The 25,677-nt window shown below is 47.3% G+C and overlaps 1 protein-coding gene across 1 annotated transcript in view; it reads left to right on the top strand.

The window, feature by feature from the left end:
* Positions 1 to 25,677, top strand: part of MTHFD2L (methylenetetrahydrofolate dehydrogenase (NADP+ dependent) 2 like) — an 817,160-nt gene that overhangs the window by 110,468 nt on the left and 681,015 nt on the right. Inside the window, exon 2 of the mRNA XM_069630620.1 lies at positions 17,526 to 17,710. Within this exon, the coding sequence (XP_069486721.1) occupies positions 17,526 to 17,710 (185 nt within the window). The remainder of the gene's footprint in view (positions 1 to 17,525; positions 17,711 to 25,677) is intronic.

The raw sequence follows: 25,677 nt of genomic DNA on the forward strand, positions 1-25,677 counted from the left end.
GAAAAAACCAGAGGCTTGAAAAGACACTGCTAAGAAAAGAAAGATAAATAAACAAAGCTGCTCGTACAACTGCAAGCGGTATTGGACTGAAAGACTTTACCTTTGAAAAATGGAGTGATGCCAGCAGGGCAACCTAAACCAAGATCATGGGACACTGGAAGCAAGTTGGCGCCTGGCATTGGTGATCGCTTTGGTGAAAAAAGAAAAGCATTGTGCGACCTGGGTACTTACTATATGGCTTTGTAAAAGCACAGATCAGTCTGAGGTACCATTGACCAGCTATGATTGCATTGCACAAATGAGTTTGTGATTAGGCAGTTACACCCCGTATGGTTGAGTGTAAATAAGCCCCCAGAAACATGCAGAAAGGTGATAAATAATTGCAGTAGCAATGACAAAGTGTGTAGTTACCTGATGAGACTTTTTGAAGATGGGGGTGGTATTATGGGAAGGGGTGGATAACGCTGATATTGAAGTTTTGATGAAATCCTAACATTTCTGTTTGTATTTTGCCTAGGCAAAGCACGACAAGACATTTCATAATATCAAAAATTAATATGCAGTTTGTGGGTGACACTGATCAAAGAAGGGTCAGACGCATTCTCAGAGAAAGCGAGCCACTGCGACATGCTATTTCAACTTTAACGTGCCCTGCACCGCACTCAATGCTGTAACCTGCGAATAGTGTCCAACAGAGTAATAACTTTTGCTGAACTGGCACGATGCAGACTTGGCTAATTATCAAGTATTTGATGCTACACATTTAAATGACATGTTTTGCCCTTTCTTGTTTAAAGGACTATGGACAATGAATTGTGGACTGTAACATCAGGCACCACATACAGCTGTGTGACACAGCAATTGAATGCTAACACATTGAAAAATGGTTTTTAAATGCACTGTTGAGATGAATCTGAAAAAACCAAATGGTTTTACTCTTCCAACTGAATGGCTTTAACCAGAGATGTTTTGTTTTTTTTTGAAAAAAAAAAAAATATTCTACATTGCACGTAGGCAGGAGAATGATTTATGAACTGTTGGGGCAGCAGAATTATGCAAGCAGGAGTGTAATTAATTTTGAGATAAGATGAGTGCGCACATCAAAGTCACCTGTGCGTAGGTTAAGATTCTTAATTGAAGTAATGCTGCCAAGTGTATGAGCTATAATTTGAAATGGTAATCTTTGAAACACTGGATACTTTTACAGCCAGCTTAAGGCAGGTAAATGAAACCATGACTGACTTGATGTTTGATTTTATGACACAGAGTGTGACACGGTTTTTTGTTAAACCAACCAGTTTCATGTTTTTGTGGGGACAGCTGTCTCCAGCACACTAATGCAAAGAGTCACCTTTTGATTGTACACATTTGGAATAATTCTTTGGAAAAGCGCTACAAATGAGTATCCACATGGAATTGCTAGTGTACTGGCCTGGCACATTGTCAGGCATCTTTTGTCACTGAATGGATACCATTTGTTTAATTTGTCTAATGTGATGTTTTTCTGACCAAGAACTGCAGCGAGTGTTCTCGCCAAGATCTTATGAACTATAACTTGACTAAATGAATTTTTTCCATGGTGTGATGAAACAGCCACTGCCGGATAGTAGTATGGTGTTTGTGGCTAAAGTTAATATTGTATATGGTAGATATCCCACTTGAAGAAGGGTATTCTCCAAGTCACAGAAGGTAGACACTGTGAACCTGTTAGATTTTCCAGTAGTAAGACAACATGTAAATTGTAGACTGGTAATGCACACCTTCATTATTACAGTGCTACACTTAGACATAGATTTATCATGAGGCAATGTTTCCTTAGTACTACCAAGCTGCTACAAATGGAGTCCATTTCTATGGCCCATCACTAGAGTGCGCGTAGCTAGGGAGCTAGATTCATTAATTGCAGGAGCTTTATATGCTTGTGACATAGAAACTGTGCACAATAAGCTAGCCACTATGGGTTCTGATGCCAGCTCTGCTATAGAACTTCTGGCCTAGTGGGGCCCATTGATATGCCCAGCACTGCTACAAGTATTGACAGCCAATTGAAGATGACAGAATTTTAGACATGTAGACATTTTTGTCTGCCATAGGGCAGGTCAACAAGACTGCTAAATACACACAATGCATTGTATGGCAAACATTGTTAAATCAGCAGGTGTTGGCTTTTTACTGGGTGGGGGCAACCATCCTCCACACACTGGCACGCAGAGCTACAGTTACCAGCATACATATGGATTGAATTGCTTGCTTTTTGATTGCATGAATAACACATGCCATGCTTTGATGTAAATTAGTAGAATTGTTTTTATTTAGACAACCTGGTGCCCATGGGTTCACCTTGTTCACGAAATTAGATGGTTTCTGGTTGGGTTCCACCTACCTGGGGGAAGTGTCTAGTCACACAGCCCATAGTCACGCTTGAATGCCCTGGGATCAGGGGGAGGGTAGGCCCTTAGGGTGAAAGGCTGCCAGGTTTTAGAATTGGTAACCATACATAAATGCAATAGTGCATTGTAGATTAGACTACACTGGATTGCCTTGACATTTTAACTGCATGCTGCTTTTTAACTGACAATCAGTTATACAAAATTGATTTAGGTATTTTTGTGTAGGCCAGGTTTTGGCTAGAGTAAATGTCTATGTTCACTTTGTGTAGGTATTTTTGTGTAGGCCAGGTTTTGGCTAGAGTAAATGTCCATGTTCACTTTGTGTAGGTATTTTTGTGTAGGCCAGGTTTTGGCAAGGGTATATGTCACTGTTCACTTTGTGTACATTTTTGTTTAGGTAGTGTTTTACCTTGCATGCCACGCTAACTAACCGCTATAAGATAGTTTGCTTAAACCTCTTGCAAAGCCCCAAGGTCTTTATCGCTGCACTAAATACTATATTGATAGGTATTAGTCAGCATTTTGTCGCACACACGTTGAATAGGGGTGGAATGTAGTGATACACGAAATTGCAACCTTGCCAATCAGGGCTTTAGATGACAGCATTAGCCGCTGAAAGCCAATAGTGTATTCAAAGTATGTGCTAAAAATGCTGACAGTAGTCTGTTGTAGCACTTCCATTATGCAGTAGTGAGCTACAAGGAATATGACAGGCAGGGAGGGCCCCCAGCTATGTAGCTAATAGGTTTTTGGAGTGTTTGGAACATCATGGCACCTATATAGCGCTTAGATAGCCAGTCTTAAGCGCTATAAACACTAAGCTATGAGTGCATGCCTTTTAGAGCTTGCAGATGGGGTTAATACATCCCTGCTTCCCTTAGAATATTCAGCCTCACTAACGTTAGCCCTGGCTCCAAGCTAATCTTCCTTTTCTCTGGGAAGGTACTGATAAGACATTCCTCAGCCAGCGCAGATGGGAACAAGGGAGGGGGTAGGAGCGAGCAGGGAGCATCTCAGAGAGAGCTGGGTTTTTTCCATGCGCCAGTTGCACAGGGAAAGTTCTGGAACTGTGCGTCATGGTGACTGACAGCAAGAAGTTATAAAATATCCATGCACACATGGATCAGGGGGAGATCGCCTGTGGACTTGATTCGTGTACAGTCAGGTGCCCGGAATTGGCTCTCACGGTGTCCTCCAGCCTTGTTTTTCTATGAGAAACCCAGGTCTCCCAGGGCTGAGATTAAGGGACGTAAGACTGTGTTTCTCTATGTTTCTCTATATTTCTCTATGTTTCTCTATGTTTATCTAAGTTCACTATATTTTGCATTGCTCTTTGTTTTATGCTTTGTAATACTCTCTAACTTGAATCCCAAATGTATATGAAATTCACTGCTTAGAATAAATATGCTTTATCTTTGAGGGTGTCATTTGTCACTAGCATGAGATCACTGCTCAGCACAATAGAACCTGTATTTTGGGCTGAATTGGGTATTTTTGCTCTCAAAGGGCTGGCCCCGAGGAAGATTTTGCCCAATATCAAGACACTGAGTTACCCCTGAATCCTTGTGAGTGGCCCTGTTGGCAACCCACAAGTCAGTAGCCTTAGCCAGTTTCTTGGGATCTAACTCCTTAGAATCAGCCAAGTGCTGTCTGAGCTCAGGAGAGCAGGCATCATAGATAGACTCCATCATAACAAGATTTCTAATTTCTTCATAAGTGTTAACTCTATAACCCTTAATCTATCCCTCTAAGTTCTTCAAACAATCATTCACCCAAGTAGCCCAAGGGGTACTACCATGCTTTTTGAGGGTCCTAAACCTCTTAAGGTACTGGGAAGGAGTCTTCCCAAATCTTGCTATCAAAGCTAGCTTTACACATTCATAATCCTTTCTATCCATCTCCCCCAACTCCATTACCACATCAGATGCAACAGGGGGTAGCCTAGAGAATAACCAGGGGATCAACTGATCACCTGTGATATCCTGGAGCCCATGATTATATTCAAGCATAGCAAGCCAATCTAATACATCCAACTTAGGTTCATACATACCCACAATCTCTTTAGGCATCGAGAGTCTTTTTGTACTGGAAGATCTAGAGCAAGGTTGTCCAACATACGGCCCGCAGGCCACAATGCGGCCCCCCAAGCCATTTTATGTGGCCCGCGAGGCCGTATGTTGGACAACTAACTCTTGAGTAAAAAAAAAAGAAATTATTATTTTTTTTTTAAATGTGCCTGTGCGCAAAACTGTAACTTCCTCTGGTGACCCCATGGGTCAACAGAGGTAGTTACAGTCCTCAGCCATGAAGCGTTAATTTATTTATTTATGCAATTTTTTGCGGATATCCGACAAACATTGCAGAAATAAATAAATTTGTCAAGAAGATCTTGGGACTTGATGATGGAGGAAGGAGAGACTAATTTGTATCATGGCATAGTGAGAGTTACCTTGGGAATACCATTCATTTTCAGTGAGCGCGGGTCCATACAATTGCCCAGTACTCCCACAAACTATGAACAATGGGATTAATATAGTAGCAATTACTTTGCATTTAAATATCCCATTTCAGGCAAGTAGGACCCACCATGCAAGAGAGGAACGGGCTCCGGCCCAGACATGCCCATTCCTCTCTTGCATGGTGCTCCGAGGGGCAAAAGGCGAGCCGAGATGAAGGGAGGAGATGGCGAGGTGAGGAGAAGAGAGTGCTGGCCCGGGCAAAGGATTATGTGGACAGGTGCTGTGCAGGAGTTCCTCTCGGCGTGGGCAGCACAGCGGATTCCTGAACCCCTGATTAGCCGTGGGCCGCTGCTCAGAGGGCCATTGTGCGGAGTTACTTTCAAGGTTTGTCATCTCTGGACATATGTTTAGCAGGGGTTGCGGCGACACAGCCTGTCTGCCCCAAAAATTGTTCTTTTGAATTGCGAATGTCACCGAAGATGAACCTTTATCAGCTGAGAAACTTAACCTTTGCAGTGCTTTTTTTCCTCGCCTCAAGACAAAGAAGAACAGCGGGAGCTCAGTTACGTTTACCTCTAAGCACAGTGTGGATTGATGAAAATGTCCATGCATTATACCAAGTACATTGGACATTATAGATGTGGCCAGTGGGGTATCAAAGCACGGCGAATACCACATGTACAGCACAATATGTTAACCTAGTAGTGCCCCAATAACACACTACAACCTGCAAATGGGCCTCAGTGGACCACCTGCCAAGGTTTCTGGAAGTTGCTTATGATCTTGATCTGTGATCTACGATATGGTCTGATATGATAGGTTATCTATAACGTGCTTAATACCCATGCAGCAGTGATTCCAATCATAAAAGTGAAACAGGCAAGTCCAACAGGTATAACTTATTTTCACTCTTTTGGTAGTGCAGTCTGAGGGCAGCCTATACCCTTCAGGAGAGGTGTGAGCTGATACAGTTGCAACACAAAAACAATCGTACTATGATCCCAAAATACCTTAGTTCTTGTCTTTCGGATCTCAGCAGAGCCAGGCTTTTCAGCATCAGACCAGAACCATGGGGGCCTTTGCCCTGGGCTGGGGTCAAGTCGGAGAGCAGCAGCGACGGGCCCCAATGATGCAGTTCTGTTTGGCAGTGGTGCTGATTTGCGGGTAGAAAACGCTGGGAACAGTAGTCCGTGCCAAGTGGATGGCACTGGAAGACTCAGTGACCTCTGGGCCCGGACAAGGGAATACTTGCCTTTGGCGCTGTGCAGGCTCGGCTGACACAAACCGGCATATGGTTACGGCAAAGATGTCAAAGCTTCAGCATTGTCATTGAGCAGAACTCTGAGATTCAGGGGGGGTGGAGCGTCGAGGTCCAGGATGATTATGATGGTGTCAATGGGGCCAGCGCTGAGCAGCTCCGCTCAGGAGGGCCATGGGCCCGTGTGGGGCCGACAGGCCAGTGGGCAGACTGCAACAGGCCTGCTCGAGCCATCCTGCTATTTATACAAATCTCGGGCCGAGCAGGGCCTGATGGGAGAAAGGAACTGCGCTACAATCTGCTCTTCTGCTGGGCTCTGCCTGCTGGAGCTTCCCCCTACACGTGGGGCAGGCAGCTCTGCAGATGCTTAGAGCTTCCAAAGGGGTGGGGGGTTGGGCTGGGTCAGGGCCTGCCTTCTCACCCTCGCTTAGCGGGGCTTCCCAGAACTGACCCAACCCCTGCCCTCTTGCATGCAACTCATACTTAGCTGGTAGGGGAGAATCTGATCTCAAGGGCAGATCTCCCAGGGTGAGGCTTACCCATTGCACATCAATTAGGTTCACCTTTGGGTGATCGCTTTTCCACATTTTATCTGTTGAATTGAATTATGCTTCTTTCATCACCACAGAAGTAATGTGTATTACAGAGATAAGCTGCCATATGTATTGGGCACACTGCACATGCTCAGGCAGCATCAATCATGCTTTGTACAGGACAATGCTGGCCTAAATTGGGAACAGCCAGCATAGACATGTTGCTACAGGGGCATATTTTGGGTACAACCAGCATGATAATGTGTTACATCAGTGACAGTGCTGTCTTACACTGTGGACACATTGATCATTAAAATGTGTTGTGTTGTAAAATGTTCTTTTCTGCTGTTGGTGACATGGAATTTTCATGTTCCCCTTTAGAACTGACTGTAAACTTATGGCTTTTTGGTCAACTTTTCTGCTGTAAAATGCACCATTTCAACCCCATATTTGAAAAAAAATTCTTGGGGGGGGGAACCCCCCCAAACCCTCCCTAGAACATTGCAGCTCCCTCGCTACGCTCAGTTACCCCCACTATTTCAGAAAAATATTAACACATAGACACTGACAGAAATCACAAGCAACTAACCTTTGATCACTGCCCATGACACCAAAAGCTATCTTTGGGACTGCCTGGCTATCACTGCATGTGATGCTATTGTGTCAAAGGTCACACAATATCGCTTTTTAACATACTGCTTTGGGTGAGGTTGTTGACTTTTGGTTTGCCGGCCCACTGGGTGACAAAAAGTTAATGCTTCGGCCCCACATTCAAAAAGGTTGGACAAGCCTGATCTAGAGGATTCGGGGAGAGAAGAGTTTTCCAAAGACAATTTCTTCATCTCAAGCTCATGATTGAACTCCATTTCTTTGAGCCTTAGTTCTTGGTGTCTCTGTTCAGCCTGGGCACTAATTCTTTTGAATTCAAGTTCAAGTCTCATTTTTTCTAGGGAGATAAATTCAGGACTTAATGTGGGACCAGTTGAAGGTCCAGTAGCTACAGGCTGAGGCTTTGAGCAGGCAGAGGACCAGAGGGGGTGACATAGTTATCCTCCTCTTCCTCATCTGTCTCAACAATAACATCTTCAACATTATTCTCAATACTGTTTGCTACATTTGCTGGAGTAGTTGGCACTACAGCACCACTATCCAGACTTTGTTTCTCTAACAATCAATCAATCATTTCTTGTTTCCTGCCTTTGACAGGAAGACCTTTCTGTCTACACAGATCCCTTAAGTAATCAGGAGTATTAGTAAGCAGAGTCTCCTCGCTATGACTTTCCATAATTTTGTCTTTTGTTAAAATAACGTTTTGTGATTGTTAACCTTGTGGTTAGTTGCACCAAGGCACTAGTAACACACTAAAATGTCAATCCAATACTTTTATCCCACCGCTGCCACCAGTGTTAGGCAGAATCCAGGGCAGTTCCCTTAGGGAGCACTACCCCAGATTAGGACTACAGGTGAGAGCAATAAATCCCCTTTGGTATCAGTCTGTACCACAAAGATTTAGTTGGTAGCTGTGGCTGAGCAGTCAGACTTATCTCAAGAGGGAGATGAGCAGTATTCAGGGTTGACACAATTGGTAATACAGTACTATGGAGCAAGGAAAAATTGACCAAAGTTTTGTATTAAAAAGAGAATATATATTTATTTTATACACTTCTAAGTCAACACATAGATCACAATTAATAAAGTAAGTTAAGTTTAGTCAAAAGAAAAGCATATACAACTCCCTATTCAATTGTAGACAAGTTTGCGGTAGAGTGAAAACTGAGCAAAACGGCACAGTGAAAACCAACTACAAATGGTACTCTAACAATTCAATGAAAGGGAGAGAAAGTACAAGTTGAGTCGAAATACCTTCAGACACCCCCTAGCAACACTTCCTTGAAGTTTGGTGGACAAGTAATTCACAGTAACACTTTAACCAAAAGACAAGTGAATAAAAACTGAGCAAAATGGCACTCCACAGGTTAGAACAGTAGGAAGGAAGAGGGGTTTAGAAGATTTCAGTGCATCAAAACATTTCTCATTGAAAACTAATCTAGTGAGAGCAGATCTAACAAATCAGCCAAAGTCAATAGGCTTGAGCCAGAGTCAGTGGTACAGGACCAAGAGTCTAGGAGCAAGAATGTTCTTGTAGCTGCAGTCAAGTCTTTAGTAGAAAACTTTTGAAGAGGTAGATGCAAGGCGAAAGACAATGTTAAGAGAGAGGGCGGCTGACCCCACAAGTAGTTAAAGGATTTCAAACACCTTTAGGGCTACCACGGAGAAAGGGCGGCCTAGCGGAACAATGTACCTTAAACGTGGAGAAGTGGCTTCTGCGGTGGCGGTTGTTCCTGGTATTTCCTGCAGGTCGAGGGATCCAACAGAGGAAGAGAGGCTTTCGTCATGGAGGAAGGTTCGAGTCGCTGCACTACCCAGGGATGAAACCAGCCGCGGTACTGCCAAACGAAGTTTAAAAGGTACGCTCCTTTTAATCGCGGTCCGGGTCGATAGCTGACTGGCTATTCAGTTTCCAAGTGTGGGGCACTGTCGATTCGACCAAGACAGGTCCGAGAATGCGATGGGCGAAATGGTTGACCCCACCAGCTCAAGGGAAGGAGGCACTTCGCTGAAGATCTCCTCTCGTTGTGTGGAAGAAAAGTGGTGAGACGATCCGGCAGGGCTTCACCGGTGGTGTAGATGCTGAAGATGTCTCTGGCTTCTCTTCCTTTCGGTTCCGTAGTTCCAGTTGCAACCTCTTGCTCTTCCAGTCCTCAGGACCCTGCTTTTATGCAGAAAGAGACCCATTCATACAGCCTAGCTGTCACTCATGCAGTGGAGTGGACTTCTTGGCGGGAGACCCTACAGCCTATCAGGTTACAGTGCAACCTGAGTTGCTGTGGCAACTCTATCCAGGGGTTCTACTCCCCCTCCCAAACAACAGACCCACCCCAGACTCAGTGGCGCCTAAAGGAGGGCTTCTCGGCAGAACCCCGCCAAAAGGATGAACAAAGGATCCCTGACCTGGGTTAGGAAAATGGAGTAAGACTCGAGAAAGAAGTTTTATCAAAGTTCTGGCAAATAAAACCTACTGGAGAAAGTTAATAATAAAATAGACCGGCGGTATGTTAGAGGATGTCAGAAAGAGTGGTAGCCTTGAAACAATGGGAAAATCCCATAGGGAAATATTCGCAGTTGAATATAAAAGGTAGTAACCACTGCCACCAGCCAGAAACTTTGTAGAGGGGGACTTTAAGGTACCCTCTCGAAAATGAACATAGGGGGAACACTATTAACCCCTTCCTGTAAGTCCATATTAAGATGGGGTGTACTGGTTTGTTCATAAAAATCGACTAGTAAAGTCAATGGGGGCTTAACATGCCATGGGAGACAGTAGTCGGTCCCAGGGTATGGAGTCTATGTTTGGGGGTCGCTACGACACCCCTGTGTCACTGCACGGAGGGTGCTGTGTAACACATGTGCATAAATATGGTTCCTGTAGGTGAGAGAAAAGATCCCATAGGCATTAAACACAAAAATAGCCTAGAACACACATAGCAAAAATGCCTAAGAGTGGGAAAAAGAGTCTCACTCTTAGCAGGTAAAAGAAATGAACCCTTCAAATCCAGCAAAGCTGCTGGGGGACTCTATAGGTAAGGGAAATTAACCATGAAATGCGAATTCTCCCTAACACTGATAATGACATCACGCCATATATATTATGGTAAGTGGAAGCCGCAATCACCCATCCGGGTTCTGGTACAAACTATCCCAGTGGATGTAAGTAGCGCTTCTCACAGAGTTAGCAGTTATAATTACTTTGTGGTACCACTGTGAAGGTATTTCAATCATCAAACTGGCACAGGAATTAAAACCTAGTGAATAGAATTGCTGTCCTCTAATGGTTCGTTTTTGTGTTTTGGACAATTTAGAGCATTTGTGTAACACCCCTGGGTGTGGTGTGTTTAGAGTTGGGCTAAATTGATAGGGTGCACATTGTAACCAGCAGAATTAAGTGTGACACAGTGGTACATGGTTTAGGTGATGGGGGTATAGAGTTTGACACACAAGACTTGGGATTATATAGTGACACCATTACACCCATGAATGTATTTAAAGTTTGGAATAATTCAATCTGATTTAAGTTTGATGATAACATGTCTCCCTTTTCCCTCTTCTTTCCTCTCCCGTCCCTGCGTATCTGCTTTGATCTTTAATTTCGAAGGGATTGTGTCCTCCGACGTATTCCTCATCTTAGATATCTCCTTCCAGCTCTGCTGGCCTCGGAACATTTTTTCTCTCTAGAGGGCGCTGCGCGTCGACGTCCTCCGAGTCGATGTCCCTCGACAGCCGCCGTGTCGACGTCATCCTGCCTATAAAGGCTGCGCGCAGCGTCCGTTGCTCAGTTCCGTTTTTCCGCGTTTACTCAGTGCCTCGGAATACCGTTGCTCAGTTTTGTCAGGTTAAACCTATTTACCTCGAGTTATTCGATCCGTACTCGATGGCTTCTTCGTCAGAACCGACAACTCCTCGATCCGGCTTCAAAAAATGCCGAGATTGTGGGAAAAAGATGTCACTGACTGACCCTCACAGAGTTTGTCTGTGGTGTTTGGGAGCTGAACACCATTGTTCGGAGTGCGGGGACTGTATGTCCATGACAGCTAAGGCCCTGAAGGAGCGTAGGGGGAAGCTGGAGAAAGGTAAGACTTTTAAAGCTTCTTCTTCATCGACGAAGTCGAGACATTCGTCTCCTCGTCACCATTCGCTCTAGGTCTCGGATTGGGTCCCATCACTCCTCGAGATCGAAGCACTCGAAGAGGAGACGTCGAAGATCCCCTTCTCCTTCTTCCTCTTCCTCTGTTTCGCCAAAGAGAATCCCTTGCCCCACGAAACATAGTTCCCGGGCTGAATGGGAGGAATTCCGCAAAAATATGATGAGCGTCTTCGAGAAAGCGGCCTCGACCCCCTCGAAGACTGCCGAGAGCGATGCTCTGGTCGAAAGACCCGAAGGTCAAAAATGCCGCGAGTCGCAGTACCCGGCGAAGGAAACCTCTCGAGCGCGTCTCGAACCCTCGAGTAGGACTATGACCTCCAAACCTTCCTTGAAGGTTCCGTCGACGCCGTCGACGAAGGTTCCGTCGACGCCGAGGTCGGTGTCTTCGACGCCGTTGTCGAAGAGACCTTCGACACATGGATCTGTCCACTCGACGCCAGCTTCGACACTGGCGTCGACGCCAAGAAAAGTCACAGTTACGACACACCCAGTGACTATCCCCAGGTCCTCGATGACGATGGCTTCGAGATTGTCGAGCAGAATCCCAATTCTGTCGAGGTCATCGAGGCCTCCGCCTTTGTTTTCGACGCCACGCTCGAAGCCTTCGACGTCGGCGTCGACGACATCGACGTTTTCGAGGCCGATTATGACAAGTTCAGCACCCTCTGCCTTGGAAATGGGGTTTACACCCTTTATGAGTTCAGAACAATTGAGAACTATGTCCTCAATTATGGAAGAGGGTGAATTGTCTGAACAGGAAGACACATTTGAGTTGCAGGGACCTGTAACCCCAATTAGAGAGGAATTTTCCTCTGAAGAACGCAGGTTAAAGGATCTTCATGATTCCTTACATGAGGCAAGTGGGTTAGACACCTCCCCTGAGGTGGAGTTTGCTAGGCCAGACCCGGGGGAGCATGCTGAAACCCCCTATAGAGCCTTAATGGCCAGGATCACAGAGTTTATGGGGTGGTCTGCACCTTCACAATCTTTCCAACAAGATGATCTCACGGATATTCTTGATAAAGGCCCACAGGAGGATCCTGTGGTGCCTTTTCATAAAGCTCTTCAGAGGAAGATTATGACGAACTGGGAAACCCCAGATGTCGTCCCGGCAGTAAATAAAAAACTGTCTACAAAATACAGGGTATCCGCTACAGACCCAGAGTTTTTGTCAAAACACCCATCCCCAGAAAGTCTGGTGGTACAGGCAGCATCTTCTACCGATGTCAAGACGGCTTATCCTACCGTCCCACAGGACAGGGACGATAAAAAATATGATGCTATGGCAAAGAAAGTTTTTTCGGCATGTAGCATGGCGTTAAAATCTGATAATGCTACTTGCACCCTTGCTAGATTCAGCCATACACTTTGGGAGTGTGCTTCTATAGCGGCTGACTGCATCCCGGAGGGAGAAGAAAGGGATGCGTTCCTGAATATCATACAGGACGGTAAAGACGCTATGTGCGAATCCCTCCAGACGGGCATTGATTCGGCTGACAGTATCAGCAGAGCAATGGCGGCAAGTACAACAACCAGGAGATTCGCCTGGTTGAGAAAGTCTGGTTTTGCCCCAGATGTGCAAGCCAGGCTCTTGAACATGCCATTCGATGGCTCTTCTTTGTTCGGGAAAAAGGCGGATGACAGTTTAGAGAAACTACAAACTTCAAAAGCAGCAGCAAAATCCCTAGGCGCTGCAATCCGTCAGACACCTTTTCGTCCCACAGGAACCTCTGCGAGGGGCAAGTCCGTTCGCTTCTACTCCGCATTCGGAAGAGGTAGAGGACGACTGGCTCAAAGGGGACAAAGAAGAACTACCCGAGGTGGACGGGGTAGATATTCAAAAGCTGCAGCAACAGCAGGTGCCTCTTTACCATCGGCATGTGCATCAGCCGCCCCAAAACCACTCTGAGGACTTCCCTCACAGGACACCTGTAGGAGGCAGGTTGACTCAACATCTGGCGGTATGGCAGGCTATCACGTCAGATGCTTGGGCATTGGAAACAGTTGCCCAAGGTTACTGCCTGCCTTTCCTACGCATACCTCAGAGTCATCCACCGGGGATCAGCTCTCAGAAAGCTCCAGATCCGCTCCTCTTGCAGGAAATTTTGGACCTGCTAGAGAAAGGTGCCATAGAACCGGTACCTGTAGCGGAGAGGAACAAGGGCTGGTACTCCCCTTACTTTCTCATTCCAAAGAAAGATGGAGGACTGAGACCCATCTTGGACTTGCGAGAATTGAACAAATTCCTCAGGAAAGACAAATTCAAGATGGTCACTCTTTCTCAGATCCTCCAGGCCCTTCAGTTCCAGGACTGGTTGGTATCTCTGGACCTTCAGGACGCTTATTTCCATGTGCCTATCCATCTCAAACACAGGAAATACCTGAGGTTTGCAATTGGCAACTCTCACTATCAATTTCGAGTGCTGCCATTTGGGCTGACCTCCGCCCCGAGAGTCTTCAACAAGTTAATGTCGGTAGTGGCGGCAAGTCTAAGGAGGGAAGGGATTCACGTCTACCCCTACCTGGACGATTGGTTGATCAGGGCTGTTTCTTCGGAACAAGCTCAGATCCAGCTAAATCACGTGTGCCACTCCCTTCACAAACTGGGCTTCTCCCTCAATTTAAAGAAGTCACAAATTATACCATCGCAGAGACTCCAGTTCATAGGAGCGATCCTGGACACTTCCCTGGGAAAAGCCTCGCCACCAGAGGTGAGGGCTCAAGATATTCTACAGATGGTTACCAAGTTCCAAGATGCCCAACGTCTCCCAGCCTTCGACTTTTCGAGGTTGCATGGCATCCTGCATTTTCCTAGTGCCAGAGGCTCGCCTGAGAATGAGATCCCTCCAGTGGGCACTGAGGACTCAGTGGTCACAATTCTCAGGGAGAATGACAGATCTTCTTCTTCAGGTTCCCGACAGGGTGGCTCGAGACCTTCAGTGGTGGGCCTGTCAGGAGAACATTCTGAAAGGAGAACATTTTTGGCAACCCTGGCCGGAGATAACAGTAGTCACGGATGCCTCACTCACGGGGTGGGGAGCCCACGCCAACGACTTGACCATCAGCGGTCGTTGGTCTCCATCGGAGTCCAGACTACATATCAACCTGTTAGAGCTGAGAGCCATCAGACTTGCGCTGAAGGCGTTCCTGCCAGCTGTACAAGGGAAAAACGTCCTGATAATGACGGACAACACGGTGGCCATGCATTACCTCAACAAAAGAGGAGGCGTAGGATCACTACCCCTGTGCAGAGAGGCGATGCAGCTCTGGTTTTGGGCAATCCAAGAAGGAATCTCTCTATCGGCAGTTCACCTAGCCGGAGAGAAGAACTTGACAGCGGACGCTCTGAGCAGGCAGAGCACAGTCTCCCACGAGTGGGGGCTAGCTCAGGAAGTCCTTCAAGAGATCTTCGCCCTTTGGGGAACCCCTCAGGTGGATCTGTTCGCCACCAGCCTCTACAGGAAATGCGATCTGTTCTGCTCAAGGGAATTTCCCCGAGAGGAGCTCAAGGAGATGCGTTCATAGTGGACTGGGAGTTTCCGCTTCTGTACGCGTTTCCACCGGTCCCTGTCATTCCTCAAATGATCAGGAGGTTGAGAAGATTCCGGAGAACCATGATCCTAATTGCCCCGGATTGGGCCAGGAGAACGTGGTACCCGGACCTTCTAGACCTGTCCATCTGCCCTCCAATTCAACTTCCACTCAGAGAGAACCTACTCTCACAGAAGGGAGGTCAGGTTCTCCATCCAGACATCAAAACCCTCAACCTTCACGCTTGGCTTCTGAAAGGCTGAGGTACAAGGATTGGGACCTCCCTGATGATGTTATGGAGGTGTTGCTTTCGGCAAGGAGGCCAGCAACAAAGTCTTTATACCGCTGCCGTTGGAACAGATTTTGCAGCTGGTGTAGAGAATAGAATATCGACCCTTTTTCATGTGGTACACCAATGGTTTTGTCCTTCCTACTATATTTGGCGAATTCAGGCCTTCAAGTTGGCACCATTAAGGGCTATCTCGCAGCGCTATCCATCTTTAAACGCACTGCTGAAGAAACATCCTATTTCAAGTTACCCTTGGTAATACAGTTTCTAAAGGGGTTAACCAATGTTTATCCCCCAATACCATTCCAAGTTCCCCTATGGGATTTAAACTTAGTCCTAACTTTCCTGATGGGCACACCTTTCGAACCACTCCATTCTTGTTCGTTAAGATTCCTTACCCTTAAAACTGTTTTATTAATAGCACTTACATCTGCTAGAAGGGTGAGCGAATTACAAGCTCTTTCTTGTAAACCCCCTCACACAATCTTTCACAAAGACAAAGTTGTCCTGCAAGTGAAGCCTAATTTCCTCCCAAAGGTGGTTTCTGAATTTCATATCACTCAGAAGATTACCCTTCCATCTTTCTATCCTCCTCCTCATCCGGGGAAAGAGGAAGAGAGGTTACACAGGCTAGACCCTAGAAGGGCTTTAAGTTTTTACATCAGTAGACTAGCCAGGATAAGACAGGCAGACCAGCTGTTTGTAGGTTACACAGGTCACAAGCTGGGGTTACCAATAACTAAGCAGACCATTTCCAGATGGATCATTCTAGCCATTCTGGAATGTTATAAACTGGCAGGGAAAGAGCCCCCTCAAAACCTTAGGGCTCATTCGACCAGAGGTATTGCAGCTTCATCGGCCCTCAAAAGAGGTGTGCCGGTTAAAGACATCTGTGCGGCCGCTACATGGTCGTCTGTCCACACCTTTACACGATTTTACAACTTGGATTCCTCCTCCAGTCAAGAGACTAGGTTTGGAAGGGCTGTACTGCATTCTATTCATCAATAGAAGACAGCGTGAAGTCAGTACTCCCTCCTCCAATAATAGAATACTGCTATGGGAGCCTATCTAAGATGAGGAATACGTCGGAGGACACAATCCCTTCGAAGAACAAGTTACTTCTTACCTTGTAACGTTCTTTCGACGGGATGTTCCTCCGACGTATTCCTCATAGACCCTCCCATCCATCCCCGCAGTTCTACTTCCCTTGTTGTTGCAGCTTACGCTCCTTCAGGGTGATTAGTCTAGTCCAGAAAGAATTATTGTGGGCTACAAAACGGAACTGAGCAACGGACGCTGCGCGCGGCCTTTATAGGGAAGATGACGTCGACGTCGATACGGCGGCTGTCGAGGGACATCGACTCGGAGGACGTCGACGCGCATCGCCCTCTAGAGAGAAAAATGTTTCCGAGGCCAGCAGAGCTGGAAAGAGATGTCTAAGATGAGGAATACGTCAGAGGAACATCCCGTCGAAAGAACGTTACAAGGTAAGAAGTAACTTGTTCTTCTCTTATTGTTAATGATTGGGGTTCAAATGGTAACTTTTCATTTTATATTTCTTGCCAAAAAAGTAGTTTTTTAAATTTCTGATTTAATATGTGTGGCATCTATATGGAAACATGAACAAATTGAATGAATTATAATTATGTTTATGAAAATTGGGAATATTCGTTTGACCTTTTTGTGTGATTAACATGTTTTTGACTATCTGGGTCACTGAAACTGTAATGCACATTTATTTCAAATGATTTGTGATACAGCCCTGTGGAAGACCATGAGCTCCTCGAAATACATGTTGGCTGTTGGTGGCCATTAAGCACAGAAAAACATAGCCTTTCTAAAAGCATGCATCATCTAAAAGCATACTTCTTGGATTACCTGTTATAATTAACTAATGGTTTATGAGATGTTTTGAGGGGTCACGGGTGCAAGTAGTCTGGCATTACTTTGATTTCTGTTATTTTTTGTGACTTTGGACTCAAGTCATAGCTCAATCCTGAATTATGCATGTCCACCCCTCATAGTAAATTAAAGCTGTGTTCTTTTTGAGTATGTATGAGTTTAGCGTTTATGGTAGTTAGATCAGCTTGGTAGCAGCCCCAAGCTAGTCATTTCTATAAAAATGCCAGTGTGTGATTCAATAATTTGGAACCAATAAATGTTTGGTCTGCTGTACTGTTTTGATAATGTTGGAATTTATTTTCTTTTGTTCAGCATTTTTGCATTTTAATCCTATCAAAATATCTCAAACAGTTGAAAATTATAATCCTTTTGACTACTAACATGTACTGTCTGTTAAACAGATGTGAAGCAACTATTATCTCTGGGGCAAAACTTGCAAAAGAAATCCATAAAGAAGTACAGAAAGATGTGGAGTCCTGGGTATCTTTGGGGAATAGGCGACCTCATCTCAGTATCCTCCTTGTAGGTGAAAATCCAGCCAGTCATGCATATGTCCGAAATAAAATTAAAGCAGCTGCGGCAGTAGGTGAGTAATATTTATATGTATAGTTATAAAACATTGTCTATTTGCACATTACTGCACAGTTCATTGCAAAAAAAGGTCTACCACAATGCAAAACAAGGAGGTGCAGTTGAAATGTTGAAATATATTAAGCAGAATTGGTGGTTCTGTTTTGCTCCCAGTTTTTCCAGCTGAAGAAAAGTTAATACGTTTGCTTTTACATTACATTGTAGTTCTTTGGTTTCTGTTGAAACCATTATTGTTGGAGTTTTATTATATTAAATGTCCTTTTATGGGGGAAGGTAGGGACCTTAACCCTCATGCACCTTATTCCCCCTCAAGCTCTTCCTTAGTAATACCTTTTTCTTGGGGTTGATGGAAGACAGGGAGATCGCAGGGGGCATTTGCTGCCTTTTACAAAAAGCTGTATAGTCCTCCTGGGTATCTGTCCTCCGCTGGAGGGCCAAGTGCCCTTGATCCGGTGGTTCTCCCCCATTTTACAGCACAGCAGGCACTGGGGTTGGATTCGGACATTAAGGAAGAGGAGATTGATGCAGCACTCTCGCAACTGCAGTCTGGCAAACCCCCAGGGCCCAATGGCTTCCCCGTAAAGGTGTGGCAGCGGCTCAGGGATCTAGTTGTTGGGCCTATGCATCATCTTTTCAAGCAAAGCAGGCAGGACGGATGCCTCCTCCCGGACCTGAGGAGTGCCTGCATAGTGGTCCTTCCCAAGCCCAGGAAACCACCAGAGAACTGCACCTCCTGTAGGTTGATATTACTGATTAACGAGAGGCCAAGGTCTTGGCCCGAGTCCTGGTCAACCGTATACTTGGTGTAACAGTCTCTCTGGTGCATCTGTATTATTGCAGGTTCATGCCTTCTAGATCCACCCACATGAATCTCTGCAGAGTGCAGTTGGCCATGAGCTAAGCCTCTCTAAATCCAGATCTGCTCGCTCTTTTAGCTGTGGACTTCAATTAAGAAAGCTTTGGATTCTGTCAGTTGGACTTCTCTCTGGGAAATTATGGACCATATGGGGTTTGGGGAGAATTTTAGGCATTGGTGTCCACCTGCTCTATACCTCCCTGAAGCAACCCTGAGAGTCAATGAGGTATCCTCCAGGACCTTGCCCTGCCCCTGAGGCGGGGACAAAACAGGGCTGTCCGCTCTCGCCTCTTCTGTTCACTTTGACTATAGAGCCACTCGTGATCAGGCTTATGTCAGACCATGACTGCCTGGGAATCAAAGGACCTTGGGGAAGGGGGAGACTATATGCAGATGATCTCTTGATCTATATGAGCAACCTTGCAGTCTCCTGTCCCGCAGTGAGTGGAACACTCGCAGAATATCAAAGGTTTGGCAAGCTCAAAGTTAACTGGCAGAGGTCTGTTCTCTTACCTTTACAGGAAGGGGAGGGAGCAATCCCGCAGGACTGTCCATGTCCAATTTCGGTCTTCGGTTTTAAATATCTGGGTATTCAGGTGAGCCCTTGCCACTCAGATTTCCTCTGACTTAACCTCCACCCAGTGGTTGACAAATTTGCTCTAGACACAGTGCATTGGCAGGCTCTTCCACTGACTCTGCTGGGCAAAGCGTCTCTCTTGAAAAATGTTGACACTCCCTAAGTTTCTTTATTTGTTACAAATGCTGTGCTGCCTATCCCTAAAACGGTGTTTGCCACAATTGAGGGCACCCTTCACAGGTTGTTATGGTCGGGAAAGCAGTCGTGCATTGCCCTCAAAACGCTGCAGCGCTCCATATGGGAAAGTGGCATTGGCCTGCCCAACTTGGAGGAGTGAATGACTGGTTACATGATGACCCTAGGCTTTCTCACATTGCGATAGAAAGGGGGTGGATGGGAGTGCCACCCAAGCAGGTGTTATAAGGGGGCAGGAAAAGAAACTTGACTCTGCCATTAATGCTGCGGCACACTTATCAGGTATGGTCAGACGCACACCAAAATATAACCTGGGGAGGCAGACCGACTCTTGACCACCTCCCCTGGACCAATGCACACCTATCTGAGCTACTTAAAATGGGTCAGTTCAAAAGCTGGGAGGCTTGTGGGATACAGGTCCTAGCAGATGTGGTGCAGGAGGTGTGGTTCAACCCATTCGGGATGATGCAAGACGTTTATGGTCTTCCAAGGAGAGAGCAATACAGACACATGAAACTGACCCACGCCATGGGATCTCAGTTTCCCTCACTGGAACAGGTTCACCAAATCATTTTGTGAACGCATTGTTACCAAGGTCACCTCCACCCTTTATCAGGTACTAACGGATTTCAGAGCCAAGGAGCTGACCCAGTTCTGAGATAGGTAGGAACAGGATGTCGGGCCGCTGGATCCCAAGGAATGGGTAGACGCTCTCATGTTCCCACGGGAGGTCAGGATAGCTGCCAGACTCCACCCTATTCTGTTCAAAATATTACATCAGGTGTATTACCCGTGGACGGCCCTGGTTCACTGGGGGGGGGGTAGCGGACAGCGATACCTGTCTGCGATGCAGGAGAGTGTGGGATACCTTTTTTCACACGTTACGGAAGTGCAAACAAATTCAAGTTTTCTGGGGGAAGTGCATTTGCAGGCTGACCTTTCTGTTGGGCTCACAAGTGCCCTATGATCCGAAGTTGGCTCTGCTTGGGATCTGGGGGGAGGCAGGTTTCACAGAGTCAGAGAAAGTGTTTTTATCTGTAATGCTAGGGCTGGCAAAGAGGATTATTGAAGCAATGCGGGGCTCAGCGGATTGCCCATGATTCAGTCATTGGTCTGCTGAGGTGGACAGGTGCATGTCCCTTGAAAGGCGAGTTTATACTGCTTGGGGTGTCCTCACACATTTCAGAAGGCCTGGGGTCAATGGGAGGGGAGGGTTAAAGTGTATTATTGTGGTTTTGCTTGCACCGTGTATTCTGTACAAGGATGAATGGGTACACACTGGGTCTTCTCTCTGCTATGTTTTTGATTTTGATTACATTCTTCTGTTGATGTCTAACCAAGCAAATGCATATGTTTTTTACAGTGCTGTTATTATTTCAAAGCAATAAAAAAAAAAAAACCTTCTTCTTTCTCTGCTTTTCCACATCCCTCCTTTGCTCCTTCATACTCCTACGTCCCGTCCCCTTTCCTCCATACTCATGGGACATTCCTCCCTCCTGTGGGACCGGAGTGCTTTGTAAAAGCATTAAAAAAAATTACATTTTTTTAGTCCTTCCTCTCTTTCTACGCGAGGTACGGCACGCGGCCGTAACCCCGCCCATCTTAGCTCCGTCTTGCGCATCGCCCATCAGTCCTTTTCTCCGCTCATTCGGGACTGGACGCACTTGCATCTACGGAAGAATTTCTTCCCTTTTTTCTTCCTCTCTGGCTCTCGCTAGCGATCACGTAGCAGTCTGTCTATGTCTTTTAAACTAGATTTTCCAAATTGTAACTCGTGTCAGCGGCACTTCGCGAGGGTGGACCCCTATCCTCTCTGTTTAGACTGCTTGGGTCCGATCACTGTTGGGACTCCTGTTTCTACTGTGATTCCCTTTCGGTCCGGGCCCTTCAACGTGGGTTGGAGCGGTGAGAGGAGGTTTTTCAACGCACTCCTCCTACGCACTTTCAATCCTTCATCGACGAAAAGAAGAAACGCCCGGTGAGTAGTTTACTTTTCAGAGCACCCCAGCCGGGGGACTCCTTCCCGGGGTCTTCCCGGACCGGGAGGAGCGTCGACCGCTCTGTCACCAGGGCTTGCCCTGAGGTGCCTTTTGGGCCTAAAAAGTTAACCAGAGTTTTCTCCAAGGGTCTCCGTAAGGGGCCTGTGGACACCGGATTACAATCCGAGGCCCCTCCTCTGGGGGCTGCGTGTAGACCTAGTTCTACTGAGTTGTGGGGTACCGGAGCTTGCTCTGAGGCCTCCTTATCGGCTTCCCTCAAAAGTACCGGGGTGCGCCCCGAGGCCTCGGCTGGGCTTGGTAAAACCATAAGTATGTTGGGAGGCCGCTGTGAAGAGGCTTCTACCGGACTCAGGTCCGAGGTCCCTCGTAAAGAGGCTAAGATGACCAACAGTTCTGAGAAGCCTGGGGAGGCTTTATCAGTGAAAGGTCTTTCTCACCGGTCCCGCTCTTGTGGCGAGACCAGAACCGTTGAGGGGGCAAGGGGTAAACTTTTGAATCGAAGTTCCTCCTTTACCAGCAGTGGCGAGGTCCTTCCTGTGAAGGATAGTTTGGCTATTGGTATGTCACAGAAACATTCCAGGCCGCATAGTACCGACTTGGCCGAGGTTCCTTGTGTAAAGGCTAAAATGAAGACCCCTGATACATCGGGGGGGACCCCTGCTTCACTTCCACTCGTGCCGCAGTTCCCCTCAGGTGATGGCAAAATGGCGGCCGTTCCTGCCACAACCATGGTGGCCATTTTAGGTGTTTCCCCTACAACTATGCAATCAGCCTCAGGTGTAGGGTTTGGTCCTTTGTGTGAATGTAAGATTCCTTGTGCGCATCCTTTTCGTCCAGTTTACAACTGGAACGCTCGGATGCCTATTCCGCACAACATCTCGCTGCCTGTGTGTTTGGCATCCTTGATTTATGTGGACACTTCTGGGGATGGGCCTGTTTGGCAACCCTCCCCTCTGCGTCCCTGGAATTATCCTCCTCATGAGAAGCCTCCTCCAGCAGCTCCAAAGTCTTCCCCCGGAGGATGCTTTTTTCAGCAAGTTTCAGACGCTCATGCGTACTGACCCCATGAGGGAGCATTTTAAGGGTCTTTTCAGGGAAATATGCCCACCTGCGCCTCCGGCTCCACCCGCGCTTCTGGTGGTTCCGCCTGCGCCGCCTTTGCCTACGGTTCCTTCCCCAACCCTTCCTCCTTTGGCCCCGTTGTCCCCGGTGGACAAGACGGTGACCGACACAGCTCAGCAAGACCCTGACATGTCGTATGATGCGCAAGGCGAGCAGGACAGCGAAGACCAGCCCCGCTCTATTTGAGCTTTCCACGACCAGGTACTGGGCATGATGTGTCTATTGGATATTCCAGTGCCAGAGGCACCCGCTCCACAGGAGGGTGTGCTTTCTGGGGCCTTCACCTTATCTCCTTCGGAGCGTACCGGCCTGTTCTTGCAGAAAGACTTTCTGGCCGAGGTCCATAGAGTCTGGGAGAAGCCACACTCTGGACTCTTCGTCAATAAGAAAATTGACGCGCGCTACAAGCTGCATTCTTCGGAAGAGGTGGCCCTAGCGTCTTGTCCGCCCCCTCCTCCACGGTGGTGGCTGCTGCCACTTTACAGTCCAGGCTTGCAATATCCTCTTGTACGATAGCTACTCAGGTCCTGGGGAAAGAGGACAAGCTCCTCGACTCCCTCGGGAGGAAGGTTTTTGCTAATTTGGCCCTGCAGCTCCGGCAGGCCAATGCAGAATTGGTGTTAGCGGGGGCGAACATGACAATGTGGAAAGGTCTGTCGGAGTTCGAGGAATTCATTCCGGTCGAGAAGCTGGAGGACTTTAAGGCGGGATTGTCCGATGCCAGGGTCTTGGCCCAGGATCTCCTGGAGGCCGCAGCTCATCACGTCGACACTTCGGCTCTGGGCCTTATGCTGGGAGTTGATACCTCTCGACGGTATACACGCATTTCACCGCAGTATTTTTCATCGCGTGTTTTTTCATCGCCGTTTTTATTTTGAAAAAACTCATCATTTTTTTTTTTTTGGGAGGGGTTAAAAAATTAAATATATGGTTGTGGGTCAATGGGAATAAAAAAAAACAAAAAAAAGGGGGGATTTGAGAGGTAACCCCCCCCCAAAAAAAAAACAAAAAAAAAACGATTAGTTTTTCGAAAAAAAACAGCGATGAAAAAACCTGCGATGAAAAATACTGCGGCGAAATAACGTAGAACCCTCTCGACAAACGTGGTTGCATGCCACCAAGTTCTCAAAGGAGGTGCAGGACAAGGTGTTGGACCTGCCATTTGATGGTAAGGAGCTTTTCCATTCCACAACGGATGTGTAACTGACCAAAAACGAAGGACAGCACCCAGACAGCTAAGTCCTTGTCCGTCCTGGTTAAAACTCCTTTTAGAACCCAGAGACCATTGTCGCAAAGCCAGCCCTCCTCTGGCTTCAGAGGGTTTCTAGATCGGAAATTCCGTAGAGCGGATACCCCTTTGGGTAATAACCACCGGAGGCAGCAACGGACTCGGTTTTTCTCCCGCTCCTCAGCCTCTTCGTCAGGTTCAGGTGGTAACACCACTGAAAAGCCTGCCAAATGAGGGTTCTCTGCACTTGCACGAGACCCGGTTGGAGGACGCATTGTGTCTCATTGGGAGGCGTGGCAAACCATCACCGAGGACCGGTGGGTCTTGTCAGTCGCTCTGGCGGTCTTCTGCTTACCCTTACCCCCTACCCCGCCCCGTCAACCCTCCTTTCCAACAGTCGGGGTTGTCCTCCCTAATAGCCGAGGTTCAGAAACTGCTGGACCTCAGAGCTGTGGAACCCGTTCCCCTTGGGGAACGAGGGCAGGGCTTCTACTCCCAGCTGTTTACGGTGCCCAAACCCAACCAGGCTGGCCTGCGCACCATCCTAGACCTTTCCCAGTTTAATCTTTTCCTACCCCAAGGGAAATTCAAGATGATTACGCCCGTCCAGATTCGGTCCTCTTTGCAGATGGGCGATTGGCTCAGCGTGGTGAACATTCAGGATGCGTACATGCATATTCTGATCTGGAATCTACACAGGAGATATCTCAGTTTCTCTGTGGGAGAGGAGCACTTCCAGTTTCGAGTGCTTCCTTTTGGACTCAGCTCGGCGCCACGTGTCTTCACGAAGATGATGTCGGTGATTGCGGCCTATCTTCGTCTGCAGGGTATCCATGTATATCCGTATTTGGACGACTGGCTCTTACGCAGCCCTTGCCCGTTAAAAGCTGCGTGCAATCTTCAGTGTCTCCTTCAGCTCCTGTTCCATCTTGGGCTGTCGGTGAACTGGCGGAAATCTTCCATGACGGTCTCGCAGGACTTGTTTTTCCTGGGTTTTCGCCGGAACACGATCGACTGCAGAGTGTACCTGACCGGGGACAGAATGGCGGATCTGTTGGCCACGTGTCGGGTGTTTGCGCAGTCAGAGAGCATGTCGGCCTGGTGGTTCCAGGGCTTCTGGGCCTCATGGCCTCGTGCGTGTTGGCTCTGCCTCTTGCTCGTCTCAAGATGAGGCAAACTCAGATGGCTCTTCGGAGTTCTTGGCGTCAGGCTGTGGATCCGGACTCCAAGTTGATTTTGATTCTGGCTTTCATGAGAACAGACCTGGAGTGGTGGTCGTCTCTCAGCAACCTGTCGGTGGGTGCAGGGTTTTCGGGACCCAGCTCCTATGATGGAAGTGGTCCTCTTCGCGACAACGGCAAACAATAAACTTCCTCTGTATGCCTCCTCTCTAGCGGATGCTCTCGAGATTCCATGGCACAATATGAGGGCCTATGCTTTCCCGCCTCTGCCTCTGATTCATCGGACGATTTGCAAGCTGAAGAACTCGATGAACTGTTCTCTTCTGCTCATAGCCCCGTGGTGGCTGGCCAAGTTCTGGTTCTCAGAACTTCAACACCTGTTAGTGTATCCACCGATCAGGCTACCGGTGAGTCCCGACCACCGGATCAACAGCTGTGGAATCCCTCCCCACAATCGTTCAGCTTGGCGGCATGGTGCCTGAGTTCAGGTCATTAGAACATCTCAACCTGTCTGAGGATAACATGCACATTATTAAGGCAGCCAGGACAGGAAGCCCTCGACAAGGTCTCAGTATAGAAGCAAATGGCTTAGGTTCTGACATTGGTGCTTAGACAAACAGCTGGACGCAAGGGCGGCTACGATTGACACAGTGTTGTCTTTCGTGTCCCACCTAGCAGAGTTGGGCATTCACGTTCTGTCTTGCAGAACTTATCTCTCAGCGGTATCCGCCTACCTATCCATGGACCAATGCTCTTACTCTCTGTCTAATCCAGTGATTAGGAGACATTTCGTGGGTTTGACG

The sequence above is a fragment of the Ambystoma mexicanum genome, chromosome 6q (genome assembly GCF_040938575.1).
Source record: "Ambystoma mexicanum isolate Mex_15411 chromosome 6q, UKY_AmexF1_1, whole genome shotgun sequence".
Taxonomy (NCBI): domain Eukaryota; kingdom Metazoa; phylum Chordata; class Amphibia; order Caudata; family Ambystomatidae; genus Ambystoma; species Ambystoma mexicanum.